At 48.5% G+C, this 24,422-nt stretch overlaps 1 protein-coding gene across 1 annotated transcript; it reads left to right on the forward strand.

Moving 5' to 3' along the window:
• Positions 1–711: 711 nt before the first annotated feature.
• On the forward strand, positions 712–23,869 carry LOC123239316 (zinc finger protein 883-like). The gene is made up of 9 exons (XM_044666597.1): positions 712–762; positions 4,326–4,381; positions 9,577–9,764; positions 9,945–10,028; positions 10,438–10,543; positions 13,209–14,179; positions 14,520–14,632; positions 22,628–22,679; positions 23,727–23,869. Exons 1-9 carry the CDS (start codon positions 712–714, stop codon positions 23,867–23,869), a joined length of 1,764 nt encoding a protein of 587 aa, XP_044522532.1.
• Positions 23,870–24,422: the final 553 nt, after the last annotated feature.

The raw sequence follows: 24,422 nt of genomic DNA on the forward strand, positions 1-24,422 counted from the left end.
TAAAGTTTCTCTCCAAGGTTGGGCTTTCTCTTTGTCTTTTGCTCATTTTTCTGTTATTATTTTGTCCTTTACTTTGTCCATCCGTTGGACAAAGCTCTGCTCCTGGATGTGGGGAGCCTTCTCTGATGCTTGGGGCAGGCTCGGCTATGTATCCTTCAAGGGGTGGCCTGACTGGCCTCCCAGGAGGAGCCTTCAGCAGTTTTGTCCCCTAGGATTCCGTTAGTGGGTCATTCTCTTTCTGCGGGCTCCTTGCCTCCAGCCATGTAGCAGTGCAGGACATGAGGTGCTTCTCCTGCTTTCCTTTGTTTGGAGGCGATTTGTTTTCTGTGCATTTATGTGTGGAGGGTCTGGGCAAGCAGGCATCCCCTGCTTTGTCTTAGTGCCCAGCAGGCCTCCCTTCCTGGGAAGAGAGAAGCCTCTGGATCTCCCCAGGCGCTCATTCCCATTCACCATCCACACTTCCGCCCTTTTCCTCTCCGAGCAGTGCTGATTTTACCTGGGAGCCTCTGAGCCAGCCCACAGAAGCCCTTCTTGGGCCTGAGCTGGTCCCCGGAGCCTCCTGGGAGCCCAGGCCTCGGGTCTCCTGGTGATCCCGGGGAGGTTTCACGGTCTGGGGAGTCAGGGGTGGGGACGACATTAGACGATTCCCTCACGCCTCTTTTCCTTCCAGTTTTCCTGCCTCAAGACTCCATCCTTCCTTGAGAGAGGAGCATGGCGGACGCGGAGGAGATGACTGTGGGCGCCCGAGGAGCCAAATCCCAGGTGAGTTGGGGTTCTCTCGTTCCCGTGGGCCTCCGTGTGCTCTTTCTGAGGCTCCTCCTCTCGTTTCTTCCCGGGGGTGAATGGAGCTCTGGGCCCAGATTTAGGAACATCCTCCAGCCTGAGACGCTTGGGTCCCTCACCTGCGCCCTCTCCGTGCCGCCGCTCCCTTGCTTAGGGCCGAGCTTCTCCTGCGCCGCAGTCAGGCACCTCAAGGCCCACTCGTCGCCACAGTCATCCTGGATCCGCTGCCTTTCTTCTAGGTCTTTCCAGATGCCGTTTTCCAGCCATGGTTTTTATGGATTCTTCTGTTTTTACATGACTTGTTGTCCCCTTCCACCCTGTAAGGAGCAAAGTAGCTTTGTGGATAAAACATGGGACTCGGGAAGACCTGAGTTCAAATCCTGCCTCAGGCGTTTATTACTGGGTGACCCTAGACAAGTCATGCACCCCTCTGTTCCTCAGTTTCCCCATCTGTAAGCCAGGGATAGTGATAGCACTTAGAGAGGGTGAAGGCCACCCCTTTTCAGAAGTACATTTCAGACTTTCAGTGCTATAGAAATGCTGGCTCTGGTTAGTGTTAACAAATAAGTTTAAAAATCAAAACAAAAAGAGGAAGAACAGGATAAAACATTCAGCCAGACCACGTGTTCCTCAAGAAAACCTGATCGCCTGTGGAGTGTGCTCCCCGAGCGGCGTCTCCTGCCTCGGACCTGCTCTCAGCCTGGCTGGCCGGAAGCCTTCTCAGGCCGCTCCGTGTCCATCACAATTCTGGAAGAGGGGCCTCGTGATCATCATTATTCGGGCCTCAGCCATGGACCACCGTCTTCCTTTTCCCACTTCTCTGCTGCCCCCGAGAGCAGTGCTAGAAACTCCGGGGGGCTGGGGGGCCAACAGAGGGGGGCCCATTTGCCCAAAGGCTCAAAAGGCAGGTCGGGGGTCGTCGTGAAGGCCTGGACAAGCTTATGGCAGCTGGGCCTCGGCCTTTGTCCTGAGCTGACCGCCTCTCCATATTATGGCGGGCCTTGGCCTGACTTCCGAAGACATTGTCACTCTAGTCTGTTCATGTCTGGCTCTTGTCAGGGTTAGCAGTGAGGTGGAGTCCACAGTGGTAGAAGTGGAGCCGGGAGGCAGGGAGGTTTTATAGAGGAAAGACGGGGCTCCTTTGCCCCATCCTCTAGGCTGGGCCTGAGATGGACAAAGGCCCCTGGGGAGCTCTGCCTGGGTGACAACAAATGGAATTTCCTGGAGGGAGCCCAGCCCCCCACCCCGAGATGTGCAGGCGCCTGGCCGGGGCCCCTCAGGCTGCCTGTTGCCTTCTTGGGCCATGGCGTATCACAGCCTCGATTGCGGCTCTCAGATCTCGCTGGAAGGTATTTGTGGCATGAGCTGTTCCCCTGCTTCTATTCCTCATCACCTTATTCAGATATTCCCAGGTTTCTGTGAAGCTGTTTCTTATTAGCTCTTTTTAAAGGTTTCTCTGAAAATGTTACGAATTTTAAAATGTGTTTTCTTGATGTCTTTTGTATTTTAGATCATGCTTTTCCCCGACATCCCTTCCTTTCCCCTGCCCAGAGAGCCTGCTCATGGAACCAAAAGTCAGTTTTTTTTAGCTTGGGTCCATCATTTCCGTTATTATTTATTTTAATAAATTTCCCCCACAGTTACATGTAAAAACAACTTTAACATTCATTTTTTTTTTTTTTTTTTTTTAACCCTTGTACTTTGGTGTATTGTCTCATAGGTGGAAGAGTGGTAAGGGTAGGCAATGGGGGTCAAGTGACTTGCCCAGGGTCACACAGCTGGGAAGTGGCTGAGGCTGGGTTTGAACCTAGGACCTCCTGTCTCTAGGCCTGACTCTCACTCCACTGAGCTACCCAGCTGCCCTTTAACATTCATTTTTAAGTTTGAGTTCCAGACTCCCACCCTCCCTAACAAGAGGGGAAAAGATCAATACAGCCAACCCTACGCTGAAGAAGTCTGAATCTGTGAGCACCTTTGGGCGGCATCCCTGGCTTTGGCATGTGCCTGGGTTCCTCGACTCTGGTCTGTTGGTAGACACGTCCATGCTTACGCTTTGCTGCGCCCGTGTGGCTTAGAGCTCGTCACTGTGGCATCCCCCCGCCAGGTAGACATGAGCTTCGTTTGCGAGAAGGCTGTGGAGGTGCTGGCGGCTTTCCTCCCCTCCCTTCCTTGGGGCACCAGCCTAGCTGGGCACTGTGGCTCCGAGGGGAGGAAGTCTGTTGGCCCAGCTCCTAATTGCTTTCCGAATGGTTGCCCTGGTTCTCAGCTCAGCCCACAGTGTATTGGGGTGCTTCACACTCCCAGCCCACCAACACCGCGGGAGCCATTTAAAAATTGTTTTAATAACAAATGTTCCCATTTTTCGGTCATGTGATCTCCGTTCTCTTCCCCCCTCCAGAGCTGACGTGGACCGTCGTCACATTGTTGTCATGGAGTCTATCTTATAAAGCTCAAAGCCCAAATCCACAAGTGATACGGCGGGAGCTCATTTGTTCTCCAGGTGCAGAGAGCACTGTCGGTCCTGGGCCATGGTGCCCCTGTTAGGAGCGCGTCAGTTACCTTGGATGGGGCTACAGTGTATCCGGGTGTGCTCCTTTCACTCGGTTGGTTCATCTTCGCACTCCATCCCCATCAGACACCGCGGTGTGTCCCGTCAGTCTCCAATCCAGGGACGCCCCCTCATTTTCCAGTTTTTTGTTCCCACGAAGCATGGCTATAAATATTTTTGTACAGCCAGATCCTTTCCCATTTTGTTATCTCTTTGGGGGCAGAGCCAGGAATGGCATGGCTGGATCGAAGGGGCGGCACTCTTTTCTAGCCCTTTGAGTGCAATGTTGTGGCAGCTCCACCAACAATGCAGGACTGCTCTGGTGCTGTGTTTGCCCAGCTGCAGTCTGGGGTGACGCATAGGGGCTCTTTTGGTCTTTGTTCCTCTTATTTGAGGCCTAGAGTGGCATCACCCCTTGCTCTAAGCCTGATTTCTGTCCGATCACTTGACAGTCTTTCCAGCAGATTTTTTTTTTTTAATTAGGTCATATAGTGGGCAGCCAAGAGGCTCAGTGGATTGAGAGTCAGGCCCAGAGACAGGAGGTCCTGGGTTCAAATTCGGCCTCAGACACTTTGTAGCTATGTGACCCTGGGCAAGTCACTTGACCCCCATTGCCTAGTCCTTCCCACTCTTCTGCCTGGGAACCAATAGGGCAGTATTGATCCTAAGGTGGAAGTTGAAGGTTTAAAAAAAATAGGTTATTTAGAATTTTCATTCTATCAGATACTGGGTTATTGAGTTCTATTATTTCTGGTTTTCTCTCCCCTCCCCTTTTTAAGCCATTCCTTTCTGCCTTAGAATCAATACTGGGAAAGGGCTAGGTGGTGGGGGTTAAGGGACTTGGCCAGAGTCACCCAGCGAGGAGGAGTCTGAAGCCAGATTGGAACCTAGGACCTGCCAGCTCAAGCTTGGGGCCCCTCCTCCTCTCTGGTCTCTCATTTTTCCAATGGATTCTGTTTCTCTTGTATCCGGGTCTGCTGTTTCCCCCTGGCAGTGCACCCTTCTTCCTGGTTGTGGCCTGCCTGCCTCGGTTTCCTCGGCTGTAATGAGGTAGAGCACTTGACACAGTTCCTGGCAGGTTTGTTGGGGGGGGGTTAATAAAGCGTATTTGTAAATTTTTTAAAAATTTAAAAATTTAAAATTAAAAAATTTTTTAAATTTACAATTAAAAAAAAGTATTAAATGCGCCTCCTCTCCCTTTTCCCCCATAGTCTCCCCCTTCCATCTTGGACTCTGCTCTGCGCCGATTATTGGTTCCCAGGGCTGGGCCGTGTGGGTTAAGGGACTGGCTCAGGGTCACCTGGCTAGGTCATGGCCACCTCTGTACACATTTGTGGGGACACCCACTGTCCGTGCTTGTTGTCCAGAGCCGGTGGGGAGGCCACAGAGCTCCCCCCCCACCTTGCGGTCGTCCAGTTGTGGCCAGCCCTGTCCTTCTCCAGCCCATTTGATGGATGAAGAAACTGAGGCCAACTGAAGTGTCTTACCAGGGTCACCCTGCCAGCCATTGTCTGAGGGCAGATTGGAACTCGGCTCTCCCCGACTCCCCTGCGCTGGTGCTGCCGGAGGGCCTTCCCTGGTGCATCCTCAGGGCGCGTCCCTCCCTCTCGCTTTTTCCCTCTTTTCTGTTGTACAGAAATGTTGGTAAGTCGTCTCATTCTCTGTTCTCGGCCTGTGTGTCTACCCAATGTACCCAAGTGGAGCTCTTGTCCCCGGGGGGCGAGACGCCGCTCTGGCCCCATCTCTGCTGTCGCCTCTTCCAGTTCCCTGGGCGCTCTGGTCCAGTGGTGGTTTCTCGAACCCAGAGCTCGGCCCTAACCCACCAGAGCCAGCCTCTTGGAAGGCTGCCGGCCCCCTGGCTGCACAGCTTCTCCTTGGCCATCTCCTTCGTCCGCTGAGTTTGGCCATTGTGTTTTCTGGCTCTGCACAGAAGGGAGGAGCGTCCTCTTGGCCGGGTCCCAGCATTCCTGCTTTGCCACGTTTTCTGGCCTCGGTCGGTGACTTGTGGGAGCGCGAAGTCGAGTGGCTCGTCGTGCCTCTTGGAGCCTCTGCGGACGGCCGTTGTGGTTCCCGCTGAGAGAGTGCTCAGTGTCCTCGCCCCCCGGCACAGGGGATGCTCATGCACCAGGCCCTCCGGCGCGTCTCAGAATAACGAAGGTCCTGTCTGGAAAGGAACAAAGAGGCGAAGCTCCAAGCCGGCTGAGCCCCCGACGAGGGATCTCCATGTTTCCTCCTCTCTCCTGCCGGCCCCTCCAGCTGCCTGTGCCCGGGGAAGCGTTCTCTCTGGGGCTTCCACAGTGCCAGGGGGCTGTCCAGGATAGGGGGGCCACCTCTAGCATAGAATGCTGGCTTACATGGTGCAGTCCCAGAAAAAGGGGACGTTCCAGGGTGGGGGGAAGCGTTCAGTAGGTTGCATCCCCTTTTAAAATGTAATTACTGTAATTATTTTTTTATTTTTTTTTTAAACCCTTGTACTTCAGTGTATTGTCTCATAGGTGGAAGAGTGGTAAGGGTGGGCAATGGGGGTCAAGTGACCTGCCCAGGGTCACACAGCTGGGAAGTGGCTGAGGCCGGGTTTGAATCTAGGACCTCCTGTCTCTAGGCCTGGCTCTCACTCCACTGAGCTACCCAGCTGCCCCCTTACTGTAATTATTAATCCGGATCCCAGATCAATCTGGGGGGGCCGGGGTTCTCCTTCTCTTCCCTGATAAGCATGTGTCTTTTACTGGTTTTTTACTAATGTGGTTGGTTATGGCAGTGGTTTTCCTAATACTGAACCCCCTAAATCCTACCTGGGGATCCTGGATGATCCTTGTAATAGACTGCTGTCATCTCCTTGTTAGTGTTTTATTTAAGATATTTGCATCCATATTGACTGACTAAATTGGTCTCTGGTTTTCTTTTTCTGTTTCTACTCTGTCTGATCTCAGGCAAAAATGTGAATTCTCCTTTCTTCTTCCTTTCCTTCTTTCTTTCTGAAAGCACTTCCCCTGCCCCCATTTTTTCAGGAAGTATTTCCATCTCATCTCCTCAATTATCTAGGGAACACGAATTTGTTGTTCTCACATTTTAAAATATTAGCTTTTAGGATGGAAACATTCCACTGTGATTCATTTCTCCATTTTTTGAAGAGGGAAGTTCTGGGTTTATTTTTAAGAATAAAATAAAACTTTCCAAAATGTATTGGGTTCTGGGTTCTATTCTACTCCATTCATATTTTCCATTTTTTTTTCTTCTACTAACAGATAGTTCTTATAATTACCACTTCTTAATCAATTTAATATCTGGTGGCTTGATGAAGACCTTCACTACTGAGATATGAGAACTTCCTCTTAGAGAAAAATGAGGGGAGAACTGGGAAGCAGAAAGGCTCGGTACTGATATGCTCTCAATGAATCCATGACTTGGCTATAGAGGGTGACATCCTAAAAAAATAAAGAAGGCTGAGGAAGTGACCCCTCAGATCTGTGGCTAGCAGAAGAGTTCATGACTAAACAAGGGAGAGAAAGGAACACAGAAAACAAAATGGGCCATTTTTATTACCTAAAATTTTAAAGTTTTTTCAAAAATAAAATATATTTGCAATTAGAAAGGAAATTAAATAGGAGGAAATCATGGCAAAAAGTTTCTCCGATAATATCAAATTTATAAGAATAAGCACTATTCTATGTTCAAAGAACACAAACAGGCCTACTTCTATTTTGTTTTCAGTTTTGTCCTTTTTCTTAGTTCCTTAGGCAGCTTCCAAAGAAGAAATCTGAGCTTTCGGTGGCCATGGGAAAAAATATTTTGAATTATAATAATTTAATGTGCAAATTAAAGTATTCTGAGGCTTGACTCCATCCCCATCAAATTGAAAAAAAAAAGAAAAGTACCCCTATGTACAAAAATATCTGTAGCATCTTCTGGTGGCAAAGTATTATAAATTAAGGGGATGCCCATGTGCAAAGGATGAAAGGGATGGTTTCAGAGAATCCTGGGAAGATTTGTATGAACTGATGCAGTGTGAAGTGAGCAATTTTTAGTTAGTTGCTTTTCTAATTAGTTTACTTTATGTGCTGAATTGTTTTTGTCTTTTTATTGATGAAAGTGTTTGGAGATTTAAAGTAGTATTTACAAAGTAAAGATTAAAAAAAAAAACACTAATGGCTACTTTAGGTGTATCCCACAAGTTTTCCTAGATTGACTTCCTTAATAAACATTTCCATTATTTCTCTGATTTGCTCCTGGACCCACCAAATTTTTTAGGGTTAAGTTTTTGAGTCTCTAAATAATTTTTAATTCCATTTTCAAAGACTTTATTGAAGCTAATTTTTATTGCGTTGTAGTCAGTGGATTAAATGTGCATACTTTCCTATATTTTTCTTGTCTCTCATTTTTCCATTTCAAGTCTACTTATTTCTGGTCTTTCCTTTAAGAATGCATAGAAATCTATTTCATCAAAGATTTCCTCCTCTGAGATTATCTGTTTTGCAGAGTGGGTTATTCTTGGTTAAAATCCTTTGGGAATGTCATATCTGAGTTCTCCTCTCCTGCCTTACATGATCCTGGCCACGGCTTTTCATATTTTGGTGCATTGCCAGGCATGTTCTTTGACCCGCTCACCATGAGGATAGGCTGTGACAGTTCTGAAAGTTTCCCTTTGGGGGGTTGGATGAGCAGGTGACGAGCAGATTCTTTCTGAGTTTGCTTCGTCCTGTGTAAAGGGAACCCCTTCCTCCCAGGATCATGAACTTCCTGCTTGTCTGAGCCAGCCCATTAGTGTGGCTAGAAGGCTCCAAACAGAGGTCACAGGTTAAGAGCCCCTAGGAACATGACCTGGAGCTAACGGTTATGAGTCTGGGTCAGAGAGACTTTGATTGGTTCCTGAGATGTGATAGACCAGCACACAGGGAAAGGAAGTGATGTGGAGAAAGAGGACTATAAAAATGAGAACGTAGAGATCAGTGTTTTCTTTTCTGGAGGTCTTTGGTCGGGGGTCTTTCTGCGACAGAAGACACTCATGGGCTTGTAAGATTAGGGCTGTAGACTGGGAAATATTTTTCTATTTCCTTCCCTCCTTATTTCTTTCTTAGTCTATATATTAAAATTTAATTGTTAAAGCTACTATCATCCTCGTGACCTAAAGGTTCATTATTTTAAAAACAGTGACCACAACCATCTATTTTTAAGCTAATATTATATTTCCAAAGCAATGTCTAAATATCACATTTAGAATATTACAGTCCCCTGGTTCTAAGTTGGAAGTGTCTGCCGTGTGGCCCGCAGGCCCCCGGAGTGCTGCCTGAACCTGACCCAAAAGTCCTTGGGAAACGGTTAGCAAAAGAAATAAAAGTTCAGCCTGGATCTGTGTTGGTGAACCTCTGGCATGCATGCCGGATGGGAATGGGGCCGTCCTGCAAAAGGTTTGCTATCACCCGCATCGATGATGTGCCTTTGTGGTGTTCATGGCATCCGCCATGGAGGACCTGCTTCTTAGATCCTCTCTCCAGCCTGACTTTCATGTCGTTTCTTGCGTGCTCCCGCCTGGATCTCCTGGGGCTTCTTCAGTCTCACGTTGGGGTTGGTGCTCCTTTTGTCTCTGGGAGGCTTTTCCCATTTGCATCCTTCCCCATTTCAGAGTTGGGTTCTCGGGGCACGTTTCCTGTCCTGGGCTCTCCCTCTGGCCGCCCTTTCTTCTGCCTCTTGGTGTATAGTCCTCTGGTCTGGCCAGGCCGTTGTCTTCTCCGAGGTGGCCCTTGGACTTCTGTGGTGCCAGGCACAGGCATGCAGATAGGAAAAAGGAAGGCGCTCTGCTCTGCCCGGGAAGAGTGTGTCATGTCCTGGGAAATGACACACAAACTGGGGCCTCTCAGGCCAGGAAAGTCTTCATTGCACGGGATGGTTTTTGGTTTTTTTCCTGTTTTACTAATATTTGTGTCTGTGGAGTCTGGATAAGGGGCTTTTGCTAGGGTAGGGCTCCTGGTCTGGGACTTAAGCCCCTCGTGGGTCCGAGTCCGGCAGGACTTGTCAGGTTGTGGCCGCCTCAAGGTTGGTCCGGCCTTGCCTTTGGCTTGTAGTGGTGGGGGAGGGGGGCCTGCCTGTCTCTGGGCTCTTTCCCCTGCAGCCCAGCCTTCCTTGGTGGCTTGGAGCTCAGTCACTTCCCTCAGACACACCACCGGCTCCCAGAGCAACCCTAGAATGCTTTCTTAGGCCCGGAAAGTCCCTCTTCCCACCCGTGTGCCGCGCCCCCCCCCCCCCCCCAGGCGTCCCAGGCACTGGCGAGGGTGGGAATGGGCTGAGCGCTGCCCTGTGCTCCCCCGACAGGCCCTGGTGACGTTCAAGGATGTGGCCGTGGACTTCACGCAGGACGAGTGGGGGCAGCTGGACCCTTCCCAGAGGTGCCTCTACAGGGACGTGATGCTGGAGAACTACGAGAACCTCGTCTCCCTGGGTAAGGCCGGCCGCCTCCCCCGCCGCCGGGGCCTCCTCGGGAGCGGACGGCAGCGCCTTTTCCTCATGGTGGGCCTTTTAGCCTTAGCTGGGGGCTTGGGGAGCCCTTCCTGGGAGTCCCCTAGAGGCCCCCCGGGGAGGGGGGAGGGGTGGGCTTCTGAGTGTCCTTGTCTTCGCGCAGGGCTTCCTGTGTCCAAGCCGGACGTGATCTCGCAGCTGGAGAGAGGAAGAGCGCCCTGGACGCAAGAAGGGGGCTTCCGTCCAGGTGAGCCACAGGAGGGGCAGGCCCGCGGGCTGGATTGGGGGGACCGAAGGCGGCCTTGTCCTGGGGAGAGCGTGGACGGGAGCAGGAGAGACAGGAGGAAGGGCCCCGGGACCGCCCATCTGAGGCCGAGGCCAGCCGGGAGGACCACCAGCATGGGGGGGAGGGGCAGCACCTAGTGGGGTTGGCTCCGGCGTGCTGTGGCCTGCTGTGCCCCTGCGCATGCGCGTTTGGCCTCCATCTAGGAGGGGGCGGAGCCTGTTGTGTACTTTAGCCAATCCCTTCGCAGCGGGCGTGGCTTCTTTGAAGTCAGCCCCACCCCCGCCACTTCCCCCTTGGGGAGAGGAGAGTAAAAGCCCTTCTAGACAGGGGTTAGTGGAGCTCAGGGCGGCAGCCCCTGCCTCCCCCTCAGCTGTCCTGGGCCACCTTCCTGCCCGCTGGTGTTCCGCCCGCTTACGGCCAGGCCCCTGTGGGGACCCTTCTGTTGCCTCCTTACACTTCGTGGTCCTCGAGGGCGGGTCTCATTTACACCGTCCGCTTCCCCTCCCCCTTCTCTTCTCCCTGCTGGGGGGGCCGCCCTGCCCCCAGGTGTCCCCTTCTCCTCTCCTGCCTGGAGTCGCCCCCCCCCCCTGGGCCTGCCCTGGCCCTGGCGGGGGCAAACCCACCTGGGTAGGCCTCTGACAAGAGCCTTCATTGTTGTTGGCTCCCAGGCAGAAGAGTGGTCAGGGTAGGCCATGGGGGTCAAGGGACTTGCCCAGGGTCACACAGCTAGGAAGTGTCTGAGGCCAGATTTGAACCCAGGACCTCCTGTTTCTAGACCTGGCTCTCATTCAGGTGTCCCTGAATTCTCATATTTTCAGTTCATATAAAGCAAGTTCCAGGGGCAACTGGGTAGCTCAGTGGATTGAGAGCCGGGCCTAGAGAAGGGAGGTCCTAGGTTCAAATCTGGCCTCAGACACTACACCTGTGTGACCCTGGGCAAGTCACTTAACCCCTCGCTCTTACCGCTCTTCTGCCTTGGAGCCAATACATAGTAATGACTCCAAGATGGAAGGTAAGGGTTTAAATTAAAAAAACTACTGTAATTATTAAAAACGGTCTTTAGATTTGTCCATTAAAAAGTCTTTGGTGACTTTGGAGAGGGCAGTCTCAGGTGTGTGATGTGCTTGGATGCCAGAGTGCATACTTTCAAGGAGAGGAGAGGAAGTAGAGGTACCTGTTGTAGATGATTTTCTCAAGGAATTGAGCAGAGGAAGAGAAAACAATATCTATCAATGATGGTTGGATGGAGTGAGTGAAGTTTTTTTGTTTTTCAAAGAATGATGGAGGGACGTGTGCATGTGAGCAGCAAGAAGAAAACCGCCAGAGAAAGAGAGATTTTAAAAATGAATAGGAATGGGGATGATAATATGGGCAGTTTGCTGGAAAAGGGAGGAGATGTAGTGCAGAGAGAGGGGGTCATGACAGTTTTTTCAAGCTTTGGCTGAGTTCTGAAATCAGTTAGGAGTTTAGAATCTTGAGGGAGAGAAGGCAGTTGGTTTGGGAATCTCGTGGAGAGAGTCAGACCAGCTGAGCTGCTTCCCTGCCTATCTGAAGAATTGAAATTTAGCCTAGCTTTGGAATATTTATTTAAGAATTATTAGTTTAGATAAACCCTTTGTATCTCCATACCCTCTCTCATTTCCTACCTTCCTTCCCTTACCTTAAATGTCTGTGGAGTGAATCAGGAGAGTAAATTAGAGAGTAGTTCAAATCTGTGAGGGGTTTAACTATAATTTGGCAGTATCTTATCTAAAGAAATTGGTTAGTCATCATTTTATTCCCTTTAGATTTCAAAGAGCACCTTGAGAGCTGAGTTAAGGCAGGACCTTGCTCAAACCTCATCTCTGCCTCCCTCCCCCCACCGGAGGTTTCTTTAAAAACTGTCAGGGCTTCCTCAATCCACTTTTCCTGACAAATCAACCTGAGAAAACAATAAACCCTTTTGTGTTTCAACAGACCTGTTAGTTACTTTGTCAGTTAGTTATTAAGAGAGGGAAGAAGAGGGAAAGAACCAACATACTCTGGGCTTGAAGGGAAGCCGGTATCCATCCTGAAGGAAGGTGTAACTGCAAAAACAAGTCCCTTCCTGTGAAATTAACTAGAGGCTGTAGTTAATTTCAGTTCAGTCTATTTCCCTCAGTTTGTGTTTTGTCTTTAGTCTAAGTCCTAGTCTGTAAGCCCTGCTGTCTTTGCCTGTTTAGATTAATTCCTCCTCTCTCTGGAGATCTTTGTTCCCTTCAGTGCTGTACTCCTTGACTTCAGCCCATTTTATATCCTGAATCTCCCTATTCCAGCCTACCTGTAACCCATATTACTTACCTAGCAAGTCCCTGACAACCTCCCTTCAAAATCCCCTTTTACCACACACCTTTCCTCAAATTATCCCCATTACAGAGATGAGGGGAAGGGTACATATTAGAGGGGTTTATCAATCTTTGTGCCACTTCCTGATCAGCTCGAAAGGGGGGCAGTAATAGGCGATGATTTATCCCAGGTGATGAAATGGGGAAGGAAGAAGAAAAGGCTCCTAATGACGTGAGGGTTCCCATTTCATCCTCCTCCTTCATGGAAGAGACAGCACCTAGAAATTAGCCAGGATGATTTCCTTTCTCTAGGCCTGAGAATAGTGGGCATTCATACTTCCTGTTTGCTTCTTTCAGATTCTTTTATTCAAGAGACTAGATCTGAAACCATGAACTCTACTCCAAAGCAATGTATTTATATCAAACTACCTGTTCATGGAAGACTCAAAAGGAATGAGCTTAAGGTGGAAAAATCCTTGGAATATGAGGTCAGTTTAGAGAGGAAAAAGAGCAACCAGAGGAAACAATCCAGACAAGTAACCATCACTCCAAAAAATCTTGCCAAACAGAGGCATTTCCACGAAAGTAATACCCGAGGGAGAAAATGTAATTTAGAATCAATCTTTGTTCCAAAACAGAATATTCCTATAGGAAAAAGTCACCAAGATTATGATTCTCAAGGAAATAGCATCAAACCAATTTCAGACCCAATGAAACATAGTAAAGTATCTAAAGGGAAGTCTCTTTCTAAGCAGAATTGTAAGAAGCCTTCCAGTTACCACTCTGAGTTTGCTCAACTTCATATAACACATTCTGGAGACAAACCGTGTAAATGTAGTGAATGTGAAAAAGCCGTCAGTAAGGGCACCCATCACGTGGAAAACCAGAAAACCTATCCTGGAAAGGAGAGTGAATGTGAGAGAGAATTCAGCCAGAGTGGAAGCCCATCTCCAAATGAAAGCATTAATATTTTTGACAAACCCTTTAAATGTCATTACTGTGGCAAGGCCTTCAACAACAACTCAAGCCTGATTTTGCATCTAAGAATTCACACTGGAGAGAAACCCTTCAAGTGTAATGAATGTGGCAAAGCCTTCAGCCAGAGGGGTAACCTCAATGAGCATAAGAAAATTCACACTGGAGAGAAACCCTTCAAGTGTAATGAATGTGGCAAGGCCTTCAGCAGCAATTCTAGCCTTACCCTACATCAGAGAGTTCACACTGGAGAGAAACCCTTTAAGTGTAATGAATGTGGCAAAGCCTTCAGCCAGAGGGGTAACCTCAATGAACATAAGAGAACTCATACTGGAGAAAAACCTTTTGAGTGTGGCGAATGTGGGAAAGCTTTCAGCCAGAGAGGACACCTTACTGAACATCAGAGAATTCATTCTGGAGAGAAACACTTTGAATGCAGTGAGTGTGGGAAAGCCTTCAACCATAGAGTATCCCTTATTGATCATCAGAGAATTCATACAGGAGAGAAACCCTTTGAATGTAATGAATGTGGGAAAGCCTTCAACCAGAGAGGGCACCTTAACGAACATAAAAGAATTCATACTGGAGAGAAACCTTTTGAATGTAATGAATGTGGGAAAGCCTTCATCCATAAGGGAAGCCTTACCGAGCATCAAAGAATTCATGCTGGAGAGAAACCCCTTGAATGTAATGAATGTGGCAAAACCTTCAGCCATCGAACTTCCCTCTATTCTCATCTGAGAATTCATACTGGAGAGAAACCCTTTGAATGTAATGATTGTGGAAAAGCTTTCAGCCATAATGCATCTCTTATTTATCATCAGAGAATTCATACTGGAGAGAAACCTTTTGAATGTAATGAATGTGGGAAAACCTTCAGCCATAGGAGATCCCTTCTCCATCATCAGAGAGTTCATACTGGAGAGAAACCCTTTCAGTGTAATGATTGTGGGAAAGCCTTCAGCCAGCGGGGCAACCTTTTTTATCATCAGAGAATTCACACTGGAGAGAAACCTTTTGAATGTAGCGAATGTGGAAAAGCCTTCAGTCATAGTACATCCCTTATTTATCATCATAGAGTTCACACTGGTGAGAAACCCTTTGAGTGTAATGAATGTGGGAAAGCATTCAGCCAGAGGGGGCAGCTTAATAAGCATCAGCGAATTCACACCGGAGAGAAACCTTGTAAATGTAATGAATGTGGGAAAACTTTCAGTCAGACAGGACACCTTCTTAGACATCAGAGAGTTCATACTGGAGAGAAACCCTTTGCATGTAATAAATGTGGTAAGTCCTTTAGCCAGAGGGGAAGTCTTGTTCTACACCAGAGAATTCATACTAGAGAGAAGCCCTTTCAATGCAGCGTATGTTCAAAAGCCTTCAGTCATAGGACATCCCTCATTTGTCATCAGAGAATTCACAGTGAAAAATAAGCTAATGGATAAAGTGAATTTGTCAACTCCTTCAGCTTTGGTCAACTGTAATGACCATCATAAATGTCTTAGAGTGAACTGAAGCTACAAAGAACCAATTAATCTGGCAAATTTTAGCCACAGCGGACAACTTACTAAGTAAACACCAGAAAATTCATAGTAATGGGAAACCTGTAAGTGTAATGGCTGTGGGAAATCCTTCAGCACTAGCCAAGCCCTTCAAGCACTAGAGAATTCATATAGAAGAAAAACCTTATAAAATTCATGACCAACCAAACCTTTGATATATATAGTTCATGCCTCATCTGGGACATCAAAGACTGTTGGAGATTAAGGAGTAATAATGGGGAATGGAATATTCTGAGGAAGGCTTCATTAAGAATTGTCACTTGTCAATTACTGCATAGTTAAGATGAGAGATTTTGCCACCCACTATATTATTGTTTGGTTCCTTAACAGATAAAAAAGCATACCTCCCTTTATCACTTTTCTTATGATACATAACAGTTGCCTTCAGTGACAAGTTGTGCAGTAAATATGCTGGTTGGTACAGGATCTGAAAAGGCATTTATATAATCACGTTACAAAAAATGCTTAGTAAAACCACTCAAGTGTTATATTTATTTGATTGCTATGGATTCTCACTGTACGTTATTTAATTTTACCTTTTAAAAATTCTAAATTTACTATCTAGCAACAAAAAGTACAGTTACACAAGTGAGAAAATATTATTGTACATGAAACTATAGACCCCTTTCTTTGCAGTTTGTTAACTAAAAATGTGTACATTAACTTCAGCAAGTCAATGAGCATGGAATAGTGAACTATCTGACATTTACTACCAGTGTGGCCTTTGGCAAATCACTTAACACCACCACCCCCTGTATATAAAATGAGTTAAATACTAACAGCCCCTCTGATTTCATATTGAAGGTGCTAAAGTCATCCTTCTAGTTACCCAGGTTTGCAACTTTGGATTTCTTTCCTTGCAATCTTTCCTTCTCCATCCCCTTAACCCATCACCTACTGACTCTCATAGTTTCCATTTCCATAGCATCTTCTCCCCCATCAGAGTATATTCCCCAGCTCAGACCCTTATCACCCTTCACTTGGAGTACTGTAGTAGCTTCCTGATTGATTCCCCCATCTCTTCTCTTCTTGAAGAGAACATTTTTACCTAAGAGGTAGGGTCAGAGATCCACATCGCAAGCATTTGAGGAAGAGAATTTAAAGAAGTGGAGGCACTAAGTGGAGATTGCTTTTTTCCATCTTGAAATTATGAAAGGTTCAAGTGAAGAGGATTTAAAAAAAAGATTGGTATGAGGCAGCTAAGTGGCTCAGTGGATTGAGAGCCAGGCCTGGAAATGGAAGGTCCTATGTCCAAATCTGGTCTCAGACACTTCCTAGCTGGATGACCTTGAGCAAGTCACCCCCTTTGCCTAGCCTTTACCACTGTTCTGCCTTGGAGCCAATACACAGTATTGATCCTAAGACAAGGTAAGGGTTTAAAAAAAAGATTGGGGTGATCTGGGGATATTTGTAGGCAGCAGGCAGAGTATGAAAGTGAGATCTTCTGAGAGGGATGGGCTGTTACACCTTGCTTGAGGACAAAGGATTGGGACAGACTGGAAGACAGTGTCAAGATGTGAGAGAATTAGGAAATCCAGAGCTTTCCTTCTTAAGTAGTTTTCTCCTTTAACATGCATATTTGTTGAAAGTTGCCATTACTGCCCGGGTAAGAGAAATTCCCTGTCTCCCACCCAACTCCTTGCTGGAAATCCAATAGAGAGAAAACTTGTAAAATGGGAGGAGGGCCAAAAAGAGACAGGCTCACTCTTGTAGAACATAGAAAGGTTCCTCTGATGAGTCATCTACCCTGATTCTTAGTTGATAATTATGTTTGAAAGCCAGCCCCAGTCACTAGAGACCAATCAAGAATTTCTTGCATCCATCCTCTCAGAAATACTCTTGGGTGCAAATGCCCAATTCCATGAGAAAAATCTCATCAAATGGATGAATGGGGGAACTTCTCAAATTGAGCAGTGGTTCTTCTGATCACCTCTACTACACAAAAAGAATGTCTTGTGTTTAAAAATTGTTTCTCCTGTTGCTTTTTTTCTGTTCATTTTACATCATCAATGAATGCTGTTTTGTCGGACTTTTCTTGAATACATTCATGTAGTGTGGATTTTTTTATGTACTGTAATATGTTGATATTATTGTTTATGTGTACCAACATTTCATTCCTACAATAAACCCTGCATAGTTGTTAGAATGTAAACTCCCAGAGGTCATGGACTGTTTTTTTCTTTTTATCCTCAACATTTAGCACTATGTCTGGCACTTCTGCCAATCTCTAGATCGGTGGTTCCCAAACTCTTTTGGCCTACTGCCCCCTTTCCAGAAAAAAATATTATTTAGCCCCCTGGAGATTAATTTTTTTTTAATTTTAATAGCAATTAATAGGAAAGATAAATTCACCTCTGGCCATCACCACTCTCCTGGATTGCTGCAGCACCCACCAGGGGGCGGTGGTGCCCACTTTGAGAATCACTGCTCTAAATTAAATAATACTTGCTGATTGATGATGAATAATTTTATTCCCGTGTTTTATAAATTAATATTTTCTTTGATGGTTTTAAGTATATTCAGAACACTAGTCCATAACTTTATTTTATAGCATTATCTTGCTAAAATTGCCCATTTAATCTATTACCAATCAAAAATTTTAAAGGTTATGTCATTCATTGGACTGATGGAAAAACCTTCTGAGCTTCAGATAGATGGCTAGTGAGAGGGTATGCTTGCTTTGACCATCTCCTGTTTTTGTCTTTTGTGGGGCCCACAGTTTCAGAAAATATCTCAGAATGAACTCGAATTCAGAGACATTACCAGAAGGAAGGATGAGAGAGCAAGTTTGTCTATGAGAGCCCTTTGCCCGCACTCTCAATTCTGTCTCGGCAGCCGGACAAATACTCCCTTCACTGTGCTCTAAGCAGAGAGGGGTGACACAGGCCCCAGGTTACCTGGGCACGTTCTGAGCAGGGTCAAGCTCTCTAGTGGGCATTCCCAGAAGCAGGCCTTCCTAGGGTCCTCGAGGGAGGTGGCAGCTGCCAGAGCACACAAGGCTCCCACTGACCAGCTCCTTAGACTGGGAGCTCCTTGAGAGCAGGAACTCTTTTACCTTTTTTCCTCTCCACAGTGCCTGGCACATAGTAGGCTCTTAGTAAATGTTTATCTACAGACCCCTTAGAAGAGGAATAATCTTCTTAAACCCCATGGTTTTACCTTGAATACTTCATTTCCACCATTTTAGAGAAGCTCTTAGACTTCTGAACCATGACTTTTATTAGAATTGGCGATCTGGGTCGGGGGTTATTGAGCTTGATTCACATGAGAATGGTGAACCTGATTCTGCTATTTAGAGGTTTCCCAGGACTGAACCTGGTCCACAGACAGCTCATGTGGCAAGACTGAGAGTAGCCCAGACCCCGTACTTCCAGCTTTGACTCTTATAAACTGGAGAAATCGATGCAGAATACACTCAAAGCAAATACAAAGTCATTTCAGGAGGAAGACTGACTAGAAGGTTCACAAAGGTCTCATGGAAGCTGGTTAGGAAGCATCTACCAAGTCCCAGGTGGGTGCTTGGAAGGTGGCCCTTTGCTATACCTTCTTTAGGCAATGAATGGAGGTCAGGATGGAGAGTATTCTAGGCATAAGGAGCAGCCTGTGTAGAGACGTGGACTTACTGACTGAGAAAACCCACAGACCAGTGTGGCTGGTCCATGACGTACTTGATGGGAATCATGGGAAATCGGGCTGTCTGGATTCTGATGATGAAGGCCTTTACATGCCAGCAAATGGGAGGATTCAGGGACAAAAGACATGATTTTGCCAAGGAACGAAAGGCTTGCTGATCGGGTATAGAAAAGGGAAATGATGGGCACGACTCGGGATTGAGGCTCAGGCAAGGCACAACTAGTGTTTAGAGAACAGAGATGTTTGGCGGAACCGTCGGTCATGGTAAGGACTGACTAGTTCAGGAGGAAAGCCAAAGGAGAATGTTGGATCAGAGAGACAGAAGAGAGTGATGGTTAGATCAAGGGAAAAGCCACAGATGCGCAGCTGAGGTGGAAGAAAGATGAAAGGGAGGGCACGGAGAGTCAGCGGGAGGCTAGTGTTTGAGCTTCTTAAGTAGGACGGGGGAAAGTGAACTGGTGGCCCTTTTATTTGAGAAAAGAAGATGCCTGGGAGGTCTGTTGTGGACTGTGTCAAGAAACTGGACGAAGGTAAAAAGATGGACAGAGTGAACCTAAGAGCAGAAGTTGCTGAATGCTGGCGGCATGGCCGCAGTCTGGAGGCGAAGAGAAAGGACCGAGCTATGCGTAATGTCCCAAATGCTAGGAACTAGATCTTTTCTCCAGGCTTCCAGAACTCCCCGAAATAATCCCCCCCCAGGAAATAATTGCCAGCAGTCTTACGGGCCAGGACACTAAGAAATCTAAGGAGGTGATGCCTGATGGATTAATACCCCCAAAAGCTGGTCTCTAGTCCATAACAGGTTCCCCAACTCTTCTGCCATCCCTGCTCTCCCCACTTGGCATTCTTTGCCGGAAGCATCAGAGCCCAACCATCTCTTTCCCTCATCTCCTGCCCATAAAGGAGACGGTGAAGTGGAAGGGTCTCTATCTGGGTCTCTGGCGACAGGAGCATTCGCCCGGAGAATCACCAGAACTGGGGCAGGGCCCTGGTGTGATAAGTAATAAGGAGCTTCTGGGACAAGATGGAGGCTGTTGGGAGAGACCTTGGAATGTGCCCAGGGACAACAGCACACGGGGGCTCTCATTCTTGAGGATTCTTGGGAGGAGGCCCAGACCTGCCATCCAGCACCCATATCTGGTTGCCAGAGGAAATCAGTTCGCTGCTAATTGATAGAGCTGAGAGAGACATCATCACAAGCAAGAAGAAGACCATGACGAACCTCCCCATCCTTGGGCTTGTGCCAGGGACTGCGAGAGGGAGAAGAAGGCTCCGGCCTATTTCCAAATCTCTCATCCAGTTGGTTCCATTCACCTTTCTTCATTGAGACGTAGCTTAATATTCCCAAAGCCTTTGTCCCGATTCCCTGTTCCTGGCCCTTACAGATAGTAAATAAACCCTGTTAGAGTTCTGTCAAAGACTCTGTTCCTTTCCTAATTGGTGAATCTTCTAGAGCTGGTTAGGGAAGAGATTTATAAATTATATTATTATATAACAATATAATAATTATAATTTATAATGCTCAGAAGAGCATTAATCCAGCGAGCACATCTATACGAGCCCAAACCAACCCTTTACCATCAAATCCAACCAAGTCTGGGCTACTCCTAGTAGGTGCCGGATTTGGGCGCTGTTGTGGGCAGAGGCTTGGCTAAGCAGATCCCCGTAGGCTTGGGGTCCCTGACACGTTGGGTTCCCCCCGCCCCCGGCAAACACTTCCCCCACGAGCCCAGATTCATCCAGTGCCTGCTTGGCAGGCCAAGGGAGGCTTAGCTGCCTTCTGACGACCAACCTGCGTCCGGGAATTTGCCCACAACAGATACTGTGGAGGGAAGCAGGAGCAGCAGGTCTGCCTTGAAGCTGAAGGAGAAGAGACTGAGCTGCCGCTGAGGCCAATGGAAAATGGATGTCCCAGCATAGGAGCTTTGAGGGTCCAGGACATCTGCCACGAACCAGGAAGCGAGCAATAGAGGAACACCAGAGAAAAAGGTTAAATGAGCAGAGCTCTTAGGAGAAGAAGTTCAGCTTCAAAGCCTTGAGGATAAGCAGAAAAGCCAACGAGGAAGACACGAAAGAAGAAGGCTGCCACTTGGACGTCTAAAGGACGTCTAAAGAGAATCTCCTCGCAAATCTTGGAGGACTGAAGAGATTGTAGCAACCCTGGTGAGGATTCCTGAGGATCACTAACACAAGATGCTCCCTGAGGGCACAGGAGAGAATCGCCAGGTGTGAGCTGGAAGAGGAAAGTCAGAACTGCTAGAGGGGCTTCTCTTCTCAAGAATCAGACAGACCAGCAACAAATATACGTGAAGGGAAATGCAGAAGAGGCAAAAAGAAATCGCCTAAAAACCATGTATCTCTCGATAAGAAAGTGGTCCCTATCAGAGTTCGGATGTGTATGTTCAGCTTAAGGATCTCGGATCTCCCAGAAGAAGAGAACAAGCCAGAAAACTGCCGAGAACTTTTGGCCTCAAAACAAAGTGCCGATGGAAACTATAGAGTGCTTCTTGGACTGGGGGGAAACCATGCAAACTCCAGAACGCTGGCGAAAGTTTACAATTCCAGGGATCCATTTTGGGAGTAACCAGAAGTGATTCAAATACAAAAGACATTTGAATAAGACCATTTCACATTTACCAGAACTGTCCAAGGAAATGAAATTCCGTGTTCTGAAGAGCAAAGACACTCACGCAGCAACCGCGGTGATGAGAGACCCTTTCTTCGGGGGCTCTTCCCACCTCTTCCTTCACATCCGTCTTCTTTGTACACCCTCATCTTCATGCTTTCTCTTTCACGAGGCTGGGAGTTTAATAAATGCTTATTGCCTGGCAGTCATCCGGCCATCCTGAGCCTCACCATGAAGAAGGGGGTTATTCGATGAGAAGCAGCGGAAGCATTCCTACCAAAAGAAACCCAAACCTGCATGTGGACAGACATCTGCAAAAACAAGCAGACAGACAGACAGACAACAATCCCAGGAAAGAGAAAGATGCCAGCAAAGCACAAGCCAACACAGAGGAAAAGAAGGAAAAACCTAGAAAGAGAAGGACATCTATCAGCGAAAAATAAAATCGCCCGAGCAAACCAGTAAAAGCAGACGGACCCTCGAGAGATCTCTTTCTAGAAACGGAGAAGAGAAAGACAAAAGTGGAGTCTTAAGTAGAAGGGACGGTGGAAGAACAAGGCTGGAATCAACGGGGGGGCCCTGCCTGCCTGCAAGTGGATCCATGGCTTGGGAGGGGAGAGAAGAGGCTAGGACATGGGTTGCTCCAAAGGGAGTTGGGAGGAAGCGGATCCAAGGGATTGGGGTGCTACCAGCAGGTCACTGGTAAACAACGAAGGCAAAAAACAAGGAAGGGAAGCTTTAGGGCTGGGGAGGCCTGACATAGAGGTCCAGCCTGACGGGACGCCTGTGGCTGTTGTCTGCAGACACATCCTCAGTGAGGGGGGGGCCACGTCAGTCCTCTGCCCCAGCTCCTGCCCTGGCACAAGGGCTCACCACAGACACCGACACTCCTTAAGCCCCCAAACCCTGGGGTTCCTCAGCTTGCTCATCGCTATGATAGACTCCTCCACTCCATCTCAGCCATGCACAGGGAGTGGCCAGTCTGGACCTTGCTAGCACCCACAAATGCACCCCATTCCCTGATCGAATAGCAGTCTACTGGCGTCCAGTGTCTGCCATCCGTCCCCAAGCCTTGCTGCCCCAAAGTGACCTCTGCTTCCTCGAGCCTCCCTCACGCTTTCTTTGCAAGCTGATCCCCGCTGCACTAGCTCCGTCTCTTTTCTTTTTCGTAAAGCCTTCCCTTCTGTCTTAGAATCAACACTGTGTATTGGTTCCAAAGCAGAAAAGAGCAAGGACCAGGCAGTTGTTTAAGTGACTTGCCCAGGGTCATACAGCTAAGAAATGCCTGAGGTCAGATTTGAACCCAAGACTGCCCATCTCCAGGCCAGGCTCTGTCCATTGAGCCCCCCTGGCTGTCCTCTCCTTTTCCCATCTTGACCCCTTGGGGAACCAATCTCCAGTGTCCTCGAGTCTCTTGCCCACTTCTGTCACTGATTGGGGCCTTCCGCCCCTTGGCATCAGGTTGCTCCTCACCATCCTAAGTCAGTGCTGGAGCTGCTGACCAGATTCTCAGGTCAGTCAGTCCCTCTCTGGACAAACTCCCAACTGAAGAAGAGATTTGGAGCCGTTGGGCTGCTCGTGTTGGCAGAGGGCCCGCTGTTCCTACGAAAGCAGATGGAAATCCTCCAAGTTGTATGGCAGGAGGAGCTGACCCCCCGGAGAGCCACCTCTAAAGGAAAAGGAAATCTGGGGCTTCACTAGCCAGAGTCTTTCTCCTGAGAGCCAGTGTGGCCTCAGAAAAGGCCAAGGAGGGGGCAGCTGGGTGGGTGACTCCGTGGACAGAGCCAGATAGCCTGCAGTCAGGAGGATCTGGATTCAAATCTGGCCGTGTGACCCTGGGCAAGTCACTTGCTCCCTATTGATTCTAAGGCAGAAGGTAACTCCAGGAGAAATGGCAGGAGGTCTGCAGACAATGTCTGTTGACGTGACAAGGCGGCCTGTGGAAGATCAGCAGGACTGTAGAACAGCACCCTGTAGCTCTAGGACAACGTGTTTCCCATGTGAATACTGATAACTTGGGTTTCTTCCTCTGCTGGGGAGGAGCGCTCAGCTGTAAGAATGCGAATCACTCCTTAGACATGGTGCCGTGCCAGGAGATCCTCTTTTCTCTTCAAGCCTGGCCTCCTGTCTCGGGTCGGTGCCGAGGCAGCAGAGCCGTAAGGGCCGAGCGAGGAGGATGAAGGGTCTGAAGCTAGACTTGAACCCAGGCCCTTGTGACCCTAATCCTGGCTCTGGAGCCATCCATCCCTTACCCCAAAGGGCTGCCCCGTTTCCCTTCTAATTTCGTGTCAGAATTGTTTGTGCAAACACTTTTAAAATGTTCTCTTATCACTGATGTCCATTTTCTCTCAGATGCTCTCGTTTGGTCGCTTCAGTCCATCCAGCTCTTCCCGAACCCCCTGAATGGCCAGCCGTCCCCCCTCCTTCTCCGGTTAAGCTCTCTCCCTGTCTCTTGTCACAGAGCCGGAGTTCCTGTTTCTAGTAACCTTTATCTTGACATGGAGCGGGACTCTGATTCCTTCCAAGCCTCTCCCCCAGACAGGGCCTCTTCCGCCCTCAGCTCTGGGGTTTGGGGAGCCCTCGCCCCTGTGCCGCCTGCTCGTGCTGGCTCCCCAGCTGGGCCGGCTCTCCCTCTCTGAGCCGTGTCCAGTGGCCGGAGGACGGCACCTGGGGCAGAGTCTGGAGAAGTCCTTTGTATTATAGCTCATTATTTCCCGTCTAACTCTGGGGCTGGGGCAGGCACGACCCCGAACAAATGACTGCGCGACAGCGGTGCTGCCTCTCCATGAGCAGCTGGCGTTGGGCTGCATTTCCTTGCGGTGTGCCTCGCACCCGCATCCACGTGGCCGCCCTGCCCAGGATCTCCCGCCTGCTGGCTTGGCTTGCTTTGGTTTTCCTCCAGCTTCCCAAAGGAATCCTGGCTTCAAAGCCGGGACAAACACACAGACATCCTTCCTCCAGCATGTGGCCAAGTCAGGGTCATGGGAGCCCCCAGCTGGGCTTGATTCTCCCAGTCTTCCGGCCCTCCCAGTCTAGTTCTGAGGGGCGGCTCGGGCTCGGGGCAGGGTGGAAGGAAGGCTGCGGGGAGCTCCTCCTCTGAAAGCACGGAGGGCCCAGCAAGGAGCTGGAGAAGCTCCGCCATGGGGTCCCCCGGAAAGAATGTACCCCAAGAAGGAGGCATGACTAGATGTCTGCTAGGAGGAAAGCCCCTGAGGCGGGAGAGAAAGTGGGGCAGATCCTAGACTTGGAGACAGAC

Source organism: Gracilinanus agilis, chromosome 3, assembly GCF_016433145.1.
Source record: "Gracilinanus agilis isolate LMUSP501 chromosome 3, AgileGrace, whole genome shotgun sequence".
Lineage (NCBI taxonomy): Eukaryota > Metazoa > Chordata > Mammalia > Didelphimorphia > Didelphidae > Gracilinanus > Gracilinanus agilis.